Here is a 19,066-nt window from a genome sequence, read left to right as displayed (position 1 = left end):
CAGGAGTGGCCATAAGACAGTTCTAGCCGAGGGAGGGTGAGTAGAAGAAATATACGTCATTCAAACCTGGCCCGTGAAAACCTTCCATGTACCATACTCTCTTCTCTTTCTCAACCCCCACCCCTTCTCTGCACAGCACAGAAGGAACCTGATCTCCTAACTTTCATGAGAAAGTCCTCCTCCTCCTACTAATTAGGACACCCATGTAAGCTTGATGTGAGCAAACGATCAATGTTCTGTGTGTTAGGTGGCTGAGAATTCATCTCATGGCATCTTCCATCACCCTAACTACTCTTAAGAACTCCTTTAAAAAACAATAGTTTAGTAATTCTACTCTCAAAAATCTACTGTAAAGAAGTAATCTCAAATATGGACAAAGATTTAAGCACAAAGATGTTTCTCACATAGTTGTTACCATTACAGAATACTGAAAATAATGAAAATATCCAAAAATAATTAATGTTTGTTAATATGTACAATAGGTAATATTTACTTAACACTACTGAAGGTCTTGCCTCAGGCTAATATGCTTTCCATGCATTATCTCACTCATTCCCCAAACTAGATATTGGGCCCTATTATAGCCCATTCTATAGATAATGCAAATCAAAGAACCATAGGTTAATTAGCTTTCCTGATCACACAGCCAGTGAATGGCAGACCTCAGATTCTGGTGTGCGTCTAACCCACATGCACTTAAGCACTCTTCTATGGTGCGTTCACATGAGGTCATGACTACAGCCACCAAACTCTGGGGCTAATGCTCAGGACGTTCAAAGCCAAAGCCACATCTAGATCATAATTTCACTAGGTTTAAAAATATACTTAGGAAAGGTGAAAGAAAATACTTTAATCTGTTGGCTATAAAACTATCTCTGGGCTGAGTGATTGTTACTTTTCCTCTGTCATTAAAATTTCTCTGTATAAAAAAAAAAAGTTAAATAACCAGAATTTTTAAAATTATGTTTAGCATTGTGGGAAAAACTGGTATACTTATACATGTGAATTAATTAAATCCTTTTAGAAAACAATATGAGACAGCATACCATTAAGACATTCCTACTCTCTAAGGAATTTATGCCAAGGATATAATTCAAAATCAACATGAGGATGGCCTTTGTAGGAATATATATATATATATATAATTAAAGTGGAAAATAGATACATTTCCAACAATATGGAAATAAGCAAATTAGCATATTGAATAGATCGAAATATGAAAGAAATTTTCTAAAACAACAGTGTTGTAATTGTGAGGCAGAGGGACTACAGGTGATCTTTTTTCTTTAAAATTTTCTCTACTGAAAATTTAAGTAATTTTCTTTAATGAACAATATCACAAAAGTTTCACGGTTTTGTTGCACTCAACTCGCTCTCAGCGTTATTGTGGTTTCTCATCTTCAGCCCCGTCAGTGAGACTCTTAAAGCCCTTTTACCAAATAGTTCACTAGTTGATAATAATGCAAAATTTTTTTTAATTTTCAGAGGAAAAATTACAAAAGAAACCAAAGTATCACAACATTTATTTCTTTCCAGCAGTAGTTCAACTGAATTGGCTCACAGGAGCTAGTCTAAGAAAGCAGATTCTGGGAAAAACTGAACTGTAATCAAATGCATTTTGTACGTCTGGTAATTTCTCTCCTCCCCTGCATTGGCTGCTTCAGTTTTATTCATGTCTCCTGGAATTTAAAGTTTCCAGGGGCTGGGATTAATGTAAATTTTCACTAGGCTCTTTTAAAAAAATGCTAATATGTTCTTCATTTTATAGTGTTTATTCCAGCAAGAGTGAACCAGGACACAGGTCCAAAAATACCTCTTTACTAAATGGGGACGTGAGACAAGATAAAAATGTAGACAATGAATTCAGTCAGGACTTACTCCAGGTACAGAGGCGATCATTTGCTTGCTCAGGATTGTTGACTCAGCTAGTTTGGTCCCAGCATCCGCACAAATAAACTAATAAGAAATTGAAAGCATAATTACTTTTAAGAGCACTCGGACAGTAGTCAGTTATTTATAGTTTTATTAACTCGGCTTAAATTCATTCGTGTTTACTCTCATGACAATCCGCTCTGGATATATGGGGCTTGCTAACCATGACAGTTTGTTCCTATCAGAAGTTCAGACTCGTAGGACCGAGAAGAACACAGATTCGTACTTTACCCAGACAGCTAAGTGGCACGGCAACGGTGCGTTCAATTGAGGGAGAAAGGAAAGATGTCAACACGGTCAGATTTATTCTGAAATTAGTTATTCTATTTATTCTTTAGTACTTCTTGACAGTTGCTGAATTCACATAGACTTTTCCAGACTTCATCATTACATTACACATTTTAAATGAGGACAGAAAAACAATCCATTTCACTGTGAGCATTCTGTTTCTTCCCATCCGAGGCCCCGCAGTGGCTGGGCTCTCTCACTTCACCCACACCTATCCTCTGTGCTGAAAATGACCCCGATCCTTGTCCTTGCCTCACGGAACTTTCACCCACTCCCACTGTAACAGTCATGACACTAGACTGCAGGGACCTACGAGTCTATGTTGCATCCTCCTACGGGATCTCCAAGAGTCCTACAGTCTCCCTGCACTTGCCCTCCAGCACTAGCTTTCGGCCTAACATCACAGAAGGGCACAGCAAAACTGTGTGAAGTGAATCAATGAACCAATAATGACAAGATCTTGATGGGGATGGATTTGCCAGGTTATGATTTCATTTACTTCATTACAGATGTTTGTAGGTGTTTCCCACTTAATACAACACCCAACTGGGTATTAATGGTTTCAGGAAAAAAGTTAAACATGAAGTCTGCAGAGTTTGCTATGTGCAATAAGGTCCTGCTTAATTTCCCTTCCCAGTGACCTCTGGCCAGTGGCCCCAACAACTTTGGCTTCAGTGGCTCTGGAAGAAGCTTGGACATTGACAGCCCTTCCCTCTTATTCCACTCTCACACTGGAAGGAAAGTTAGGTAGGTCAAAATGATGGGTCCTGCAAAGCAGGTTATGTCCCTGGCAAACTGGGGAGAAGTAATAAAGGTTTGGGTCATAGAGAAACATACAAGAAGGCCTTACAGAAAACAGAAACCAGCATACTGTCAGGCTCATCTGGGCTCAGAATCAGAGCATTAATAGGTTTTGGCTAACAACACAGAGATTTCAGCCAAAGACCTTCCAAGGGCGCCCTGAGACTTCTTGTTCAAGACCTTGTTCAAGAGCTGGCCTTCAAGCGCGGTCCTCCAGGAGGAGTATTTCATCACAGAACTGAGCTGGGGGCCAGAGGAGAGTGAGCAGAGCTGTCATGGACAGCAGTGTACCAGGAGTAGATACATATCTCTACTCCACGTTCACACACAATCATCTCCATTTGCCTCAAATACAGTTACAGAAAGCTAAAGAATCTATTTGGCCACTAACTTTCACTCTGGCAAAGAAAGTACCAGCTAGTAACATCCAGGGAACACCTAAAATTTTCCATTATTTTATTCAGGATAGCTTACCACTTGGACTCATCCCTAATATAAGAAAAAGGAAATAAATCAGGATTAAAAAAAAAAAAAGGAAAGCCTAGAACTTTGGCCAGAACCTTTCAGTAAAAAAGTAATATATCAGATGGAAGTACATGGTCAAAAGAAGAAATAGTCCCAACCTCTGGCAGACACTGCCTGTTCTCCCATAAAATGTGTCTTCAAGGGACACCTGGGTGGCTCAGTTGGTTGAGCAGCTGCCTTCGGCTCAGGTCATGATCCCAGCGTCCTGGGATCGAGTCCCACATCGGGCTCCTTGCTCATCAGGGGGCCTGCTTCTCCCTCTGCCTCTGCCTGCCATTCTGTCTGCCTGTGCTTGCTCTCTCTCCCTCTCTCTCTGACAAATAAATAAATAAAAATCTTTAAAAAAAAATGTGTCTTCAAAAGCTATCTGAGTCTGCAATCTAAGACAAACTACTTAGAACTAAGTTTCAAAACCTCCGTCAGGATACCAACATTTTAATTAATTTCTTTACATGAGAGCCAAGAGCTCTTAAATGAGAGCCAAGAGCCAAGGGGAGGACAGAAGGGCATACAAGTGTGAGGGAGGGGAGGCTCAGACAGAGAAGTTCTGCTGGGGTTTCAAACTGAAGGCCCCCTAATCTGTGCTTCTATGGCCTGGCCATGCTCTTGAGAGCTACAGAAGATCCCTGGAGAAGCAGAACTTCAATGTCTCTATCTCCGTTCACAAAAAGCCCTTCTCGCCTCCCATACTCAGCAAAGCAGAACAAGTAGCATCATAGAAGTAGGTTGTCAGTCATATCATGTCAACGATGGGAGGCCAGATTAAAATGTCTGTTTTGTGGTAACTCTTACAAGTCAGAATTAATCAAAAATCACCCTAAAGTTTATGGGAGTACCACAGAAAGCCCTGTGTATCAATGAGTATAAAAGTGGACAAGCCTCCAAAACCATCCACCATTTATTTTTTTATCAATGTATTTCAATCCAGTGTACTTTGGGGGGTACCTGGCTGGCTCAGGTGGCAGAGCATGTAACTCTTGATCTCGGGGTTGTGAGCTGAAGCCCCATGTGTGGTATAAAGTTTACTTAAAATTTAAAAACATTTTTTTAAAAATAAAAATTAAAAAATCCAGTGTAATTTTCACATAATATGTACAACTAAAACCTTAATCAACACTTCTATCTTTTTACACAGCTGCCAACCGTGACCTGCAAAACCCCATTATGATTGTCCAGAATTGCTCACAATATAAAGATATAACTAAAACCAGAGAGGGAAAGGATGTTTGCCACAGAAGGAAGAATTCCATATTTTGAGACAGAAAGATGCCTAATGAACCGTGCACTCCCGCACGAACACAAAAGAATACAAAAGAAACACGACATTCATTATGTGTCACTGCTAAATTCATCATCAAAATGAGACTCAAAATAATATCTCCACCTCTCACCCAGAGAGTGATCAGATTATTAGGAACTCAACTAATAATAATAACCCCACTTCAATAGTATCTGTGACTTAAAGACAACAGCCATCCCTCTGCCAAGTCTTTGTCCTCCAACCCACCACTAACCTATCTTTAAAAGCGAATGTTTCACCCACATGGTTTCTCACATGAGTCTATGCAGGTATAACCCACACAGTGGGAGAGCCACATGCAAATTAGCAGAATGTCTACTCTTGACACATAATGGGAGCTGAGGAAATGCTTTTTGATTTGGGCTTATATAGCCTTTACAGAGGCTTTTAATGAGTTATCACTCTGTTATGAAGACTCTGCTTTAATCCAGGCGAGAGAATACTTATAATAACCTATTACACACCAGTTATCTACAGCAGACCAGCCAAAGCGAAGAGGTTGCAGGTGAAAGCAAAAATGTCCACAGGAGAACAGTAAATGAAACAAGATGGGATTGGGAGGGAGACAAACCATAAGTGACTCTTAATCTCACAAAACAAACTGAGGGTTGATGGGGGGAGGGGGGTTGGGGGGGTGGGATTATGGACATTGGGGAGGGTATGTGCTATGGTGAGTGCTGTGAAGTGTGTAAACCTGGCGATTCATAGACCTGTACCCCTGGGGATAAAAATATATTATATGTTTATAAAAATAAAATTAAAAAAAATGTCCACAGGTCTGAATGAAAACAAGCTAGGGCATCTGTCCAAAGTGCTGAAGGACTACATCCTGCTGGTCGACAATCTAGATTCTGAAGAACACACATAACTTTTTCAGTTTGGCAAATTCTTTCCTATCTCCAAGTCTCTTTTCTTGAAAAAGTAAAGAATCCACTTGCACATCTGAGGACTCCTGACTTGATACACAAGTCATAACAAGTACTAGCAGCCATGGCTAGATGGACCACAGCGAACAGTGGGAGATTTCCCATGATAATGGGCCTCCAGAAGGAATTTTTAAGAATTAAAAAACCAATTGGTACCTATCTTACCTTGAAATATTTAAAACGTGGGTGGCCCCATATCCCTTGGGGAAATGTTCCGTTGTTCTTTTAGGGCAGAGTATGTGGTAAACAACAAAGATACCATCTATCTATGAGAAGAATGTAAATGGCTCCATGTTTGTGAACTCATTTACCCAGTCCATGATTAGGAAAGTAGTAACGGAGATACCCTAGTGATCCCTGTAGAAGGAAAGAATGAAGGGAAAATCCAAGGTCTGAGTCACTGACTCTCTTGCCACTAAAGGAGCCAGGGTCATTCGGGTGGATCACTGGCGGTTTCTCCTTCCAATGAATGCTTTCCTTTCTGTTTCCGAGTTGCATTTTCAGTTAAACAAAGCCTCCCCCACTGCCATCAGGTGATGGTCGCTGATATCTGTGGAAGTCACTGTCATCCCCAGACAGATTATCTGTCTATACTGTGAGCCCGGTCCCCCAGGTGCCAGGAACTGACGCTCCATCAGTAAGGAGGAAAGCGTCTCTTGGACTCAGACTAGAGTCTCTGGTCTAAGAGAAGCTACCAGACAACAGGCTATCACCTCCGCCGTCTTTCAGAGAAACCTGCAGGAAGCCTACAGTCAAGGGCAAGAGAAAAAAGAACTGGGAAAACATCACAAAGATGTCCTATTCATGGAGAGAGATGGTAGATGCTTCTCCCTCAGCCCATGAGGAGCCCCATGGAGGACCTCCCTCCATGGTTTAGGAGGAACCACTGGGCAGATAAGGAAAATACCTCTGTTTTTTTTAAGCATGCTTAACTTTTTTTTCTCTCGGTAATAAAAAGGGTTTATTCTAAGAGTACATAGAACAAAGATATATTACTTCAAAATAGTGTACTGTTTAAAATTTTTTCATCAGGAAGATTGAAACATTATTCTTAAGTCATTTTTCATGGACATGACCCCAAAGTGTCTCTGAAGTACCTTCTCCAACATAATTTTACAACTTGATTCTTAACATTTAATGATTCCATGACAAATACACCCTTGTTCTAAAACGATGAAGATGCTATTTATTTGAAATGGTATGTGAAAATCCAAAAAACACGTTCAGAATGACTTACTCTTTGGGGCTTCTTTATTCCTAAAGCTAATTTGTTTTTGTTATTTATTCACCTAGTGGTGATGCAATAATCACTGTTTTCATGGTTTTCTTAAGCACCGGGCAATTTAAACTGTCAGTGTTCTTTTGCTGTCTTGTGACAAGTGCTTATTATGGTTGACTAACATACTTCACAGAAAACCAGCCCCCAGCAGCAGTCATGGCATGGGGTGCTAGACCCCAAGAAGATCAGCCACACAGATCAGCTCTGCTCAAGACTGAGGGCAATGAAGGGAATGTTCTCTGACCGAAGCAGGAAAACACCTTTCGGGCCTGGAGACCTAGGCTGTTAGGAGGTGGCAGGTCCCCATCCAGAACACCATCAGAAGCCAGTGACTCTCATTTACTGTCAACCTGATAGCTTAAATCCCTCATGGGCCTTTCCCCTAAGCCCAGTCCACCTGCCCTCTTCTGCAAGCTAGCATGGATCCCATTCATTCCTTATGGTCGGTTTGTGTCCAAGTTGCTTTTACTCAAAAGCAGTGAAGCTGCTTCAGCAGAAGTAGGAGGGGCTGGCCAAAGGGGCTGGCAATCCACCAGAAGAGAGTCCAAGTCAGCCCCTCCTTAGGAACTTGGGTACTTCCTGGCTGTGACTTGTCTTCTGTCTTCCTCTTGGGTTGTCTAGCATCCTGGTACAATGTGAGCTATTTTCTTTTGACTACAGTGTGCCCGACATTCATTGGTGGCATCGGCCAGTGATCACTGCTCTCAGAGGGCTTCAAGGCACCCCAGAAAACCAGACCATGGCTTACTGAGAGCACACCAACTTCTCACTAAATCTCATGCCTTTGAGAAACATCCCATTCTGGTTCTAAGGATTAAGAGTCTATGGTAGGGGAGGAGGGAAACCAGTGGTGGATATTAAATTGCTAAGTGAGAGCTGTTGTTCCTCCTCGTCTCCCAGGGAAACTCCTGAACTTCTGCACATACCTCAAGGCCCACACGGTCCCTCTTCCACACCGCTTCTCATTCAGTGCGCACCTCTGCTACCGTACCTGTCACCCTGTGTTGGAAATGTCTGCCTACATGTCAACTTCACTCACTGGATAGTAAACTCCCAGGAGGAAGGGGCCATGGCTTATTCATTTCCCCAGTGCCTGGGCCAAGTCAGGGCTCCAATTGGCTTACTGAGCCTTCCTCTGTCTCCCAGGCTAGTCAGCCACTCCCTCCTCTTTAGTACTTTCCATATTGTGCACATTTCCGGTAGAGTGGTTAGCCTAGGGTTTATGTCTATCACACTGCCATATCTCCAGAACCTAGCCCGGGACAGGTGGTCAGTAAATACTTGTAATGGGAGATACCACTGGACAGTCAATGTGGCTATTCGTCAATGGTCAATGGGGCCAGATGACGGAAGACCTCATAGCTCAGGTCAGTGCAGATTTTCAGCGCAGGGAGTGATCTGATAAGAAGCAGAGTTTGAGCAAAACTCCTTTAGTCAGCCTGAGGCCAGAGGGCTGCATTTGTATGGAGAGAGGGAAAGGCAGTGCAAACAGCTAGGAGCTGTTAAGGTGAGAGGGGCAAGTGAGGCCAGGAGCCTGATGGGGCTGTGTTCCACACTGAGTAGACCCTGGCTGTTGTGGTCACCACTGATGCCAGCTGTGTGGTCTTGGGCAAGTCACTGAACCCCGCTGAGCCCAGTCTCTCAGCTGTGACACAGAACTAGTATCTCCCACTGTTGTAAGGATTAAGTGAGGGGAGGATTAAAGCACCCAGCACACTGCTGGGCACACGACAGGTGCTTATGGTGTTTCCTTCTCCCTCATCTCTCCCACTGGCACCCCAGGTACCTAAGATTCAGGAACACTTGTCTAGTTCTTTGATATCAAGACCCCATTGTCCCCTAGTCATTTAACCTCAACCTTGTAGGTCCAGGCTCTGACATTGGTCTTCATGCTCATCGGGAAGAAATAAAACAGCTGTGACTCATTTCTTGAGCACTTTGCACAAAGGCAGTCTGAATGATACCCGGTCCCAGGTATAGCAGAAGTCCACGTCTTTAAGTCTAGCCTTGGTGTGTGAGGTGGGGTCCTGGTCTACCTGATCCCCTGCCAACTTCTCTAATGTAGCCAGCCTTTCTCAACCTCATCCTCAGGCCATTATCCCTAAATTTAGTTCACCTTCCCATTAATGCCTCCCCCCCACTGCTTGAAGCCAGTCAGCCCCTGGTGCTGAACCCCAACCTCATAGAAAGACTTTTGGCTACACCCACCAGTCCTTTGTGGCCTACGTCACATGCCACCTCTTTCATGAAGTCTTCCCTGATTTCACATCATAGGACATGGGTTGCCTCCTGCTCTTAACACCCCCCCAGGACTTTGTTTATATATAATTCCTCCCACAGTACTGGTGAGAGTCTATCTTATGTGTTAAAACCCACATACTTGTCTAAGACGCTGAGCTAAGGATGCCAGGGATGGAGGGCCTCAGCCCCTCATTAGCAATCCTACAGCCAAGAGCCTCAACTCAGTAAGTTCTCCAGAATCTTTCTTGTACGCATTCAAGCCCCTCTGCCTCAGGGCTCCCAAGGGTGCTGGTGCTTTTCACCTCCACCTGCCACCCCAGCTGGACTCCATATGTCCTGCCACTTGACTGTGTGGTCAGGCCCACCCTCTCCTTCAATTCTGCTTCACAGAGATGTGGCAACCCACCCATATGCACGTGACTTTGCAACCAGATCTCAGCCTGGTCCCTCACTTGTGGCTTCATCAGTCCCCTGCCAGGTCCGGTAGCTGTTCACAAGCTGCCCCCCAACCTACCCAGCTGTTAATTTCTTGAGGGTAGAAATTAGTGTTCCCATCTTCTTTTGGTCCCTCACAGTACTAGTTCCACCACAGGAACAAAGTAAATGTGCCCTTTCTGTCTTGTTTACCCAGCGGGAGTGCCAAGTGCATAATATTACTTAGGTCACGGCTCATATAAGATAGATTAGTTCTCGTTTCTGGGCGGAGTTCTTCGATATGTGCATATGCCCCACACCTTCCTTAATTTTTCCAAACACGGTGCATCTCATGAAAAGTGTTGCAAAAAACGCAGAAGCCCACCTGGACAAGCAGGAGGAGGTTTGTATCTGGTAAAGGGGATTTGAGCTTCAGGGCCTGCAGGAGTTCCAGAACAACACTACGAGACAAGTAGAATTTATCCCGCTCCTAAACAGAACAAAAGAGAAGAAGGTAAGCTAGTGTAAAAACTCAGAACAGACCTATGTCAAAAGAGCTTCCAGGAAATTCACAGGTTGGAAATGAAAACCAGTATTTGAAAATGCTTAATGAACTGTCCTTAAGAAATAAAATTCAGGGGCGCCTGGGTGGCTCAGTGGGTTAAGCCGCTGCCTTCGGCTCAGGTCATGATCTCAGGGTCCTGGGATCGAGTCCCGCATCGGGCTCTCTGCTCAGCAGGGAGCCTGCTTCCCTCTCTCTCTCTCTCTGCCTGCCTCTCTGTCTACTTGTGATCTCTCTCTGTCAAATAAATAAATAAAATCTTTAAAAAAAAAAAAAAAGAAACAAAATTCAAATGAAAAAGAAAAAATTTAAAGGGCATTTTTGTGTGCGTAACAAGTTTACAGAAGCACCGAGAACACATAATTCAATGGATAAGAAAAAGATAGGATATCTCTTAAACACTGAACCCACTGGATTAGGTTCTTGTTCACAGGAAATGATAAGTTCCAAGAAATGCAGAAATTAAATCGAAAAGCATTATTCCCAAAAGGAAATGATTTATTTAGAGAGGAACTTATACAGCGATTTTCAGGGTCTTGTGGCCTCTCTAAAGAACTTACTTTTCAAACGGGCTGCTTAAGCACGCAGAAAAACAGATGGAATGTACCATGTACTACCACTCTTCTTGGCCACATTGGGGCATTTTGCTCCATTTAACATTTTTCAGGATAAATAAGACATCCCAGAGAGGCGCCCAGGTGGCTCAGTTGGTTAAGCGTCTGACTCTTGGTTTCTACTCAGACCATGATCTCAGGGTTGTGAGATCAAGGCCCACATCAGGCTCTGTGCTGGGCACAGAGCCTACTTAAGATTCTCTCTCCCTCTTTCTCTGCCCCTCCCCCAACAACTCATGCACACACTCCTTAAAAAAAAAAAATCACAGAAACTATTGAAACGACCTATATGGTGTTCTCTCTTCTTTCTCCCTTCCTTGAAGTGGGCACTATTTTGAACCCGGTGCTCATGATTTCACATATGTTTTTACTACCTATGCATGCCTTTGTTACAAGATGTAATACTATTTTTCATGTCTTTGTAACTTTCTATGATAGCGTCATACTGCGCATTTCTTTCTGCAACTTACAATTTCTCGCTACATTATATTTTTGAAATTAGTTCCTACTGTTACATGTAGCTCTAGTTCTTTCAAATAAATGGCTTAATTACATTTTATTATATGAACATACCGAAATTCATTGATCTGTTCTCCTGTTAATAGAACACGAGATCATTTTCAATTTTGTACGTTTTTTTTTAATTGCCAATGACAACACACATGCAGAAAAGTACATAGGACATAAAGGTGCAGATGAAATGGATTTGTATAGACTGAATGTCAAGGTCAAAGTGCCAGCACCTCAGAAGCCTGTTGCGTGTCCTTTCCTGATCATAACCAAGTAACCAGAGACCCAACGGGTCTGCATCCACTTTCTTTTTTTTCCCCTTATTTTTATTCATGGTGTACTACTTCCTTGTATGTCCGATGAGCTCTGCATACTGAATGGCGTATTTAAAAAGTTATTTCTAGAAATCATGCGAGGCCTGAAATGTTCTCTTCATCCAAAGAGCTCTCTGTTTCCTTTTTGCCAGCTCCCTGAAGGCACTAGCCTGGTCCAGGTTACCTTAACACACAAGCTCTATAATAGCTTATCTTGGGCCACCAGAGGGTGTGACACTGAGCTCGATGGCTGTGAGGATGATTTTACCTCCGGGTTATCTTTACTTTGTTGTCCTGACCAAACTGGGGTTGGGGGGTGCAGAATCAGACCAAGTTCCTGTTCTTTGAAGGTCCTGGATTCTGACTCTGGTTCCCCTCCTGGATCTTCTGGAATTACAACTCAGCCTCTTAGTCACATCTCTGCACTTCTATGCTCTCCCTGATCTTAGCCTGGTGATTCATCTAATATCTGGTTAGCATTTTGATGCACTGAAGTTTTCAAAAAATATTCTGTTCGCTTCTTTTTTAACTTTTTAAGTGGGAAGATAGGTTCAAATGATCTAGCCCATTATTATCTGGAGAGAAGTCTTAACTTTTTATCGAAATTACACTAAATCTACAGGTTATTTTGTGAGAATTAACTGTCTTTATTATGCTGGGTCCTCAACCATGAACACGAGATCTATCTCCATTTATTTAACATTGTTGAGTAAAACTTTCTGGTTATCTTCATAAAGTTCTTGCACATTTTTGTTAGATTTATTCTCTGATGACATAATAAATGACATTTTTAAAGTACATTTTGTAATCATTTGTAGCTGAATATTAAAGGTGGATGATTCCTGGGTAATCATTTGTAAGCACCATCCTTGCTGAACTCTCTCACAGAAGTTATAAAAAGGTGTCTACAAGTATATTTTCTTCAGTTCATTTGTAATTACATCATCTGTGGAAAATGAGAGTTTTATTTTTCCTTTCCAGTCCTTATACATTTGATTTCTTCTTTCTATCTTACTGAATTGAGTGGGACCTCCTGGACCATAATGAACAGGAGAAGTGATAGTGGACATTCTCGTCTTACTTAGTATTTTGAAAGGACTACGTTGACATTTCACCAGGAAGTATAACGTTTCCTAGAGGTTTCTGGGTAACTTGGTGACATAAATCAATATTCTAACATTTAAACCATTCTTATATTCCAAGCAAATCCTCACTGGGCCAGGAGGCTTTATTTTTAACATACTAATTTGCTATTATTCATCCAGAATTTTTTTTTTTTAAGATTTTATTTATTTATTTGACAGAGAGATCACAAGCAGGCAGAGAGGCAGGCAGAGAGAGAGGAGGAAGCAGGCTCCCTTAGAGAGCAGAGAGCCCGATGCGGGGCTCGACCCCAGGACTCTGGGATCATGACCTGAGCCGAAGGCAGCGGCTTAACCCACTGAGCCACCCAGGCGCCCCTTCATCCAGAATTTTTATACCTTTAAAGTAAAATTGGCCTGTAATTTTCCTTTCTCCCACTGCCCTTGTCTGTTTGGTATGACAATTCTACTGGCTTCATAAAAGATGTTGGAAGCGTTCCTTTCTTTCTATTATATTAGTTTGCACAAAGTGGAGCTCAATCTGTTCCTTTGGTGTTTAATAGTAAAGCTGTCTTTAAAACTGGGACAGTTTCTCATTAGTGATTCCGTTTCCTTAATCATTGAGGTCCAGCATTTTTTTTTTTTTTTTTAGTTGTCATATGTTACATTTTTTTAGAAAATTGTCCCTATGGTCCAAGATTCCAAATTTACGAGCACAGAGTTGTTCGTTTCAAAGTCTCTAATACATCTAGAGTTATATTCCCTTTCACATTGCTGATATGTTTTATCCGTGCCTTTTCTCTGCTTCCCTTAATCAGTCTGGCCAAAGTTCTGCCAGTGTTATTGGTCTAATCCGGGAGCCCCCTTCTGGTTGTACAGATCCTCCACTGAAGTCATGTTTTCCATTTCATTAATTCCTGCTCTTCTCTCTATTATTTCCTTCCTTTAAATTATCTTATGGTTACTCTGTTATGTTTATTTTAACTTGAATTGTTAGCTCATTTCATTTCTCTTTTTTTGCAATAGAAGTATTTAAGACTACACCTTTTCTTCTAAATATCTCTGTAGCTATAGATCCCAACAGTTAGAATGTAGTATTTTCATATTTGTGTGGTTCTAAATATTTTTCTAAATTCTCTTATCTCCTTTGATGTATGAATCATTTAAAAGTGTATTTCAAATTTCCAAATATAGCAAGTCCTAGACACCATTAATCCAGTAAGTACCTTTGTATGAATTCGAAAGAGGGCACACGCACACACAGAACAAACACATATACATATGAACACTTCCTGCAAACCCAAAAAAAGCTGTGCACTTCCAGAGCCGTGCTCTCGGTAGGCCTGGCTGCACGCATGCCGTGCCTGGTCACTCACTCACACAAGCCCTAGGCACCACACACGTACACATTCTACACACACCCCACCCCTGCAAAGGGACCTGGTTAGGGTCCGAATCTGGCAGAGGGCTGGGACTTAGACATCTGACAAGAGGGACAGTCAAGAGAAGATCTCGAAGGCCCCTGGGTGGTAGCTGGGACAGGGCCTGGCCACCTACACGTGTGTGTGCCAGGAATGTTTGCGCATGTGCTGTTCTCCACCCTCTGAGACGGTGCAGCTTTTTACAGGGGGGGTGCCTATCCCAGCTGCTCGAGGACTTGACCAGGAGGCCCCAAATCTCAGTACAAACCTGCCTCAATACTCACATAAAAAGTAGTCTCTCCAAGATGTGTGTGGCCTCCCCTTAGATATGGAGCTTTTCTCTAGGTCACCCTTAAATACCTCTGTGCAGTTATGACTTTGTTATTGATCTATAATTCAACTGCATTGTGATTAAAGAACTTGGTCTCTTTGAAACAGATTCCCCAGTGTGTGTTAAGACTTTATTTGTGGCCTGGGGCTCCTGGATGGCTCAGTCGGTTGAGTGTCTGACTCTTGATTTCAGCTCGGGTCTTGATCTCATGAGTTCAAGTCCTGCATTGGGCTCCACACTCGGTATAGAGCCAAATGAAATGAAATGAAATGAAATGAAATGAAATGAAATGAAATACTTTATTTTGGTCTATTACCTGTCCTATGTTTACAAATGTTATGTATATGCTTTTTCTTTTCCTTTTTTTATTACATTATGTTAGTCACCATACAGTACCTCATTAGTTATTGATGTAGAGTTCTGTGATTCATTGTTTGTGTGTAACACTCAGTGCTCCATGCAAAACATGCCCTCCTTAATACCCATCACCAGGCTCACCCACCCCCCACACCCTTCCCCTCTGAAACCCTCAGTCTATTTCCCAGAGTCCATAGTCACTCATGATTCTACTCCCTCTCCAAATTCCCCCACTTCTTTTTTCCCTTCCTTCTTCTAATGCCCTCCATGTTATTCCTTCTGTTCCACAAATAAGTGAAACCATATGACAATTGACTTTCTCAGCTTGGCTTAATTTACTCAGCATAATCTCCTCCAGTCCCATCCATGTTGATGTAAAAGTCGGGTATTCATCCTTTCTGATGGCTGAGTAATATTCCAATATTTATATGGCTATATCTTCTTTATCCATTCATCTGTTGAAGGGTATCTCAGCTCTTTCCACAGTTTGGCTCTTGTGGACATTGCTGCTATGAACATTGGGGTGCATGTGGCCCTTCTTTTCACTACATCTGTATCTTTGGGGTAAATACCCAGTAATGCAATTGCTGAGTCACCGGGTAGCTCTATTTTTAATTTTTTTTTTTAACTTTTTGTGGAACCTCTACACTGTTTTCCAAAGCTCTATACAGAAGAGTGAAACTCAACCATTCTCTTACACCATACACAAAGATAAACTCTAAGTGGATGAAAGACCTTGATGTGAGACAGGAATCTATGAAAATCCTAGAGGAAAACATAGGTGGTAACCTCTTTGACATCGGCCACAGTAACTTCTTTCAAGACACGTCTCCAAAGGCAAGGGAAACAAAAGCAAAATGAACTTTCAGGACTTCATCAAGACAAAAAGCTTTTGCAAAGCAAAGGAAACAGTCAACAAGACAAAGAGGCAACCCACAGGATGGGAGAAGATATTTGCAAATGACACAACAGATAAAGGGCTGGTATCCAAGATCTATAAAGAACTTCTCAAACTCAAACCCCAAAAACAAGTCAAAAAATGGACAGTAGACATGAACAGACACTTCTCAAAAGAAGACATATGAATGGCTAAAAGACACATGAAAAAATGTTCAACATCATTATCCATCAGGGAGATTCAAATTAAAACCACATTGAGATACCACCTTACACCAGTTACAATGGCAAAAATTGACAAGGCAAAAACAACAAATGCAACAACAAATGCTGGAGAGGATGTGGAGAAAGGGGAACCCTCTTACACTGTTGGTGGGAATGCAAGCTGGTATAGCTACTTGGTATATGCTCTTTCTAAAATACATTCTCAAACTGGTGAATTCAAGATTCTTTATACGTCTATTGGATTCAATTTGCTCCTTACATTGTTCAAATCTATTCATTTTTTATCTGCTTGATCTATTAATTACTGAAAGAGATGTGTCAAAATCTCCCATTATGAGTATGAATTTGACAACTTCTCTTTGTAATTCTATTCATTTTTTGTTTATATATATTAAGCCTGTATTATTAACTGTACAAGTTTTAGAGCAGTCACATTTTTCTAAAGAATTGTTCTTTTTATCAATATAGGGCAATCTTTTTTATAAAAATAATTTTTAACTTGGATTCTGTTTACTGGTTTCAGCTTTATTTTAATTAGTATTTGCCTGGTATATTTTTAAACTATTTTTCTTTCACTTTCAACAGTGTCTTTAGATGTGTTTTAGAGGTATCTCTTATAAATAACACATAGCTGAATTTTAAAAATCAAATCCAAAAATTCCTGGGATATCTGGGTGACTCAGTTGGCTAAGCCTCTGACTCTTGGTTTCAACTCAGGTCATGATCTCAGTGTCTTGAGACTGAGCCCTGAGATGGGCTCTGTGCTCAGCATGGGATCTGCTTCAGAATCTCTTTCTTTCCCTCTGCTCCTCTCCCCCCGCTTCTCTCTCACTCTCTCTAAAATAAATAAATCTTTTTTAAAAATCCCAAAATTCCTTGTATTCATTGTGATTATTAGATTATTGGATTCATTTCTACTCTAGCTCATGGTGGATTATTTCTTTATATGTTTTATAATTTTAGTTTGTAAATGCGTGTTCATCAGGACTGTAATTCTGGAAATTCTGTTAGGTCTAGACTGAAGTCATACCCATCCAGAGTGGTTTGAGGATAGGTTTTGAGCTTACTTCTAAACCAAACACTCCAATGCTCTGTATCAGTGTTACTTGACTTTTCATTCTGGGGGCTCACAGAGTACGTAGGTATCTTAAATTCACACTCTAAATATGTTCAAAGATAGGTTCATGTTACTAATTCTCAAAGGAAACTATAAATCTTTCTAGGTTCCTAGGCTTAGATTCCATTCTTTGTCACCTCTATATAGGAATATATTCTTTCCAAATCACCCTTTTACTAAATGTATACCTTTTCGAGGGTTCTGACTTTCTACTGGGGATGACTCAGAGCCAACTCCAAGCCTGAAACAGTCCCGAGACCTTCTCTGTGTGGGCTTTAAACCACAAGCCACTAATGATAATTGGTGCAGACACTGTGGAACAGAGTGTGGTGTTTTCTCAAAAAATTAAAAATAGAAATACCATAAAATCCAGTAATTCCACTACTGGGTATTTACCCAAAGAAAACAAAAACACTAATTCAAAAAGATATATGTACCCTTATATTTACTGCAGTATTATTTACACTAGGCAAGATATGGAGCAACACAAGTGTCCACTGATAAATGAGTGAATAAAGAAGATACACACACACACATACACACACACACACACTGGAATATTACTCAGAATGGAATCTTGCCATTTGAGACAACACAGATAGAACTAAAGGGTTTTAGGCTAAGTGAAACATGTCAGGCAGAAATACAAAGTGCCACATAATTTCTCTTATATGTGGAATCCGAAAAACAAAACAATCAAAAAACAAACTCTAAAATACAGAGAACAAACTGTTGGTTGCCAGAGGGGAGAAGGGTGAGGGGATGCATGAAACAGATAAAGGAGATTAAAAGACATAAATTTCCAGTTATATAAATAAGTAATATGCAGAGATGAAAAGTACAGCATGGAGAATAGAGTCAATAATATTATTGTAATTGTAATGATGTTATTGTAATAATGTTGTTATTGTAATGATGTTGTATGATGACAGATATATTTATCATGGTGAGCATTAAGTAATGTATAGAATTGTTCAATCAATATGGTACACACCTGAAATTAACATAACATTGTATGTTGATTAAAATAAATGTAAATAAACTAAAATAAATAAACTAAAAATATATAACTCAACTAAAAATAAATAAATAAAATAAAATAAAATTAGATATATGCAAATCTAAACAACAAAACTTGAGCCACTAAGCTCCTAAGACAAGTAACTCCCCCACCTCAAGACTGCTATGGTATCAGCTTATATGCTTACCACTCTGGTTCTCAATTTCTTCTCCAATTTTGCACCTTTCACTTTTACAATCATGTTCATTACATTTTGTCCAGCACTTCTATCCTTTTAAGTGAGACAATTTTCAACTACCTAGATGGCCAGATTGCCAGGAAGAAAATTCTCCAAAGCTCTTACCTTTCCATGCCTTTTCTCTTGATTAAATAATGGAGAAGGCTCAATTAGATAATGTTCTTTCTTAAACTATTTCCAATAGCTTCCCATTACCCCTGAAGAAGATGGGAACACTCCAAGACTTAAGCTTCCTACCAAAAATAGTCATTTGAGTTGGACAACTGCAAATGGGTAGATGACAAGAGCAAGTCAGGAGGCCACTAACATGATGATTGGTTAGGAAGGCACATAATGTATAATGAGTGTTCAAAACTAGGAATATCTTGACTTCAAAATAATGGAAGGTCCTCTGTAATCAATCTTTATAATGCACAGCATGGGAAGCATACACTTATTATGGTTTTTCCTCTAAAAAATGTATAATTTAAATACACCAAGCATAAACAAAATTAAGAAATAAAATGACTTCTTTTCATTGTATTCGTATATGTCTTCATCGTTTCTGGTACTGTGCCCTGATCTACTGTGTACCGATCTATTGTTGTAAATGACCAAAAAAAAAAAAAAAAAAAAAAAAAAAAGGAGTAAGTTCTTTTCAGGAAAGATTTGAAAGAAGAAAAAATGCTGAT

General features: G+C 40.7%; 1 protein-coding gene across 1 annotated transcript in view; it reads right to left on the bottom strand.

Moving 5' to 3' along the window:
- LOC111148642 (unc-79 homolog, NALCN channel complex subunit) overlaps nucleotides 1–19,066 on the bottom strand; it is a 240,028-nt gene that overhangs the window by 23,496 nt on the left and 197,466 nt on the right. Inside the window, exons 43-44 of the mRNA XM_022505392.1 lie at nucleotides 10,092–10,196; nucleotides 1,879–1,956 (exon numbers count right to left, since the gene is read on the bottom strand). Coding sequence (XP_022361100.1) covers nucleotides 1,879–1,956; nucleotides 10,092–10,196 — 183 coding nt within the window. The remainder of the gene's footprint in view (nucleotides 1–1,878; nucleotides 1,957–10,091; nucleotides 10,197–19,066) is intronic.

The sequence above is a fragment of the Enhydra lutris genome, unplaced genomic scaffold, assembly GCF_002288905.1.
Source record: "Enhydra lutris kenyoni isolate GAN:26980312 unplaced genomic scaffold, ASM228890v2 scaffoldscaffold20, whole genome shotgun sequence".
Classification (NCBI taxonomy): domain Eukaryota; kingdom Metazoa; phylum Chordata; class Mammalia; order Carnivora; family Mustelidae; genus Enhydra; species Enhydra lutris.
The sequence above is the reverse complement of the archived record's forward strand: the minus strand, read 5'-3'. Positions and strand labels throughout refer to the sequence as shown.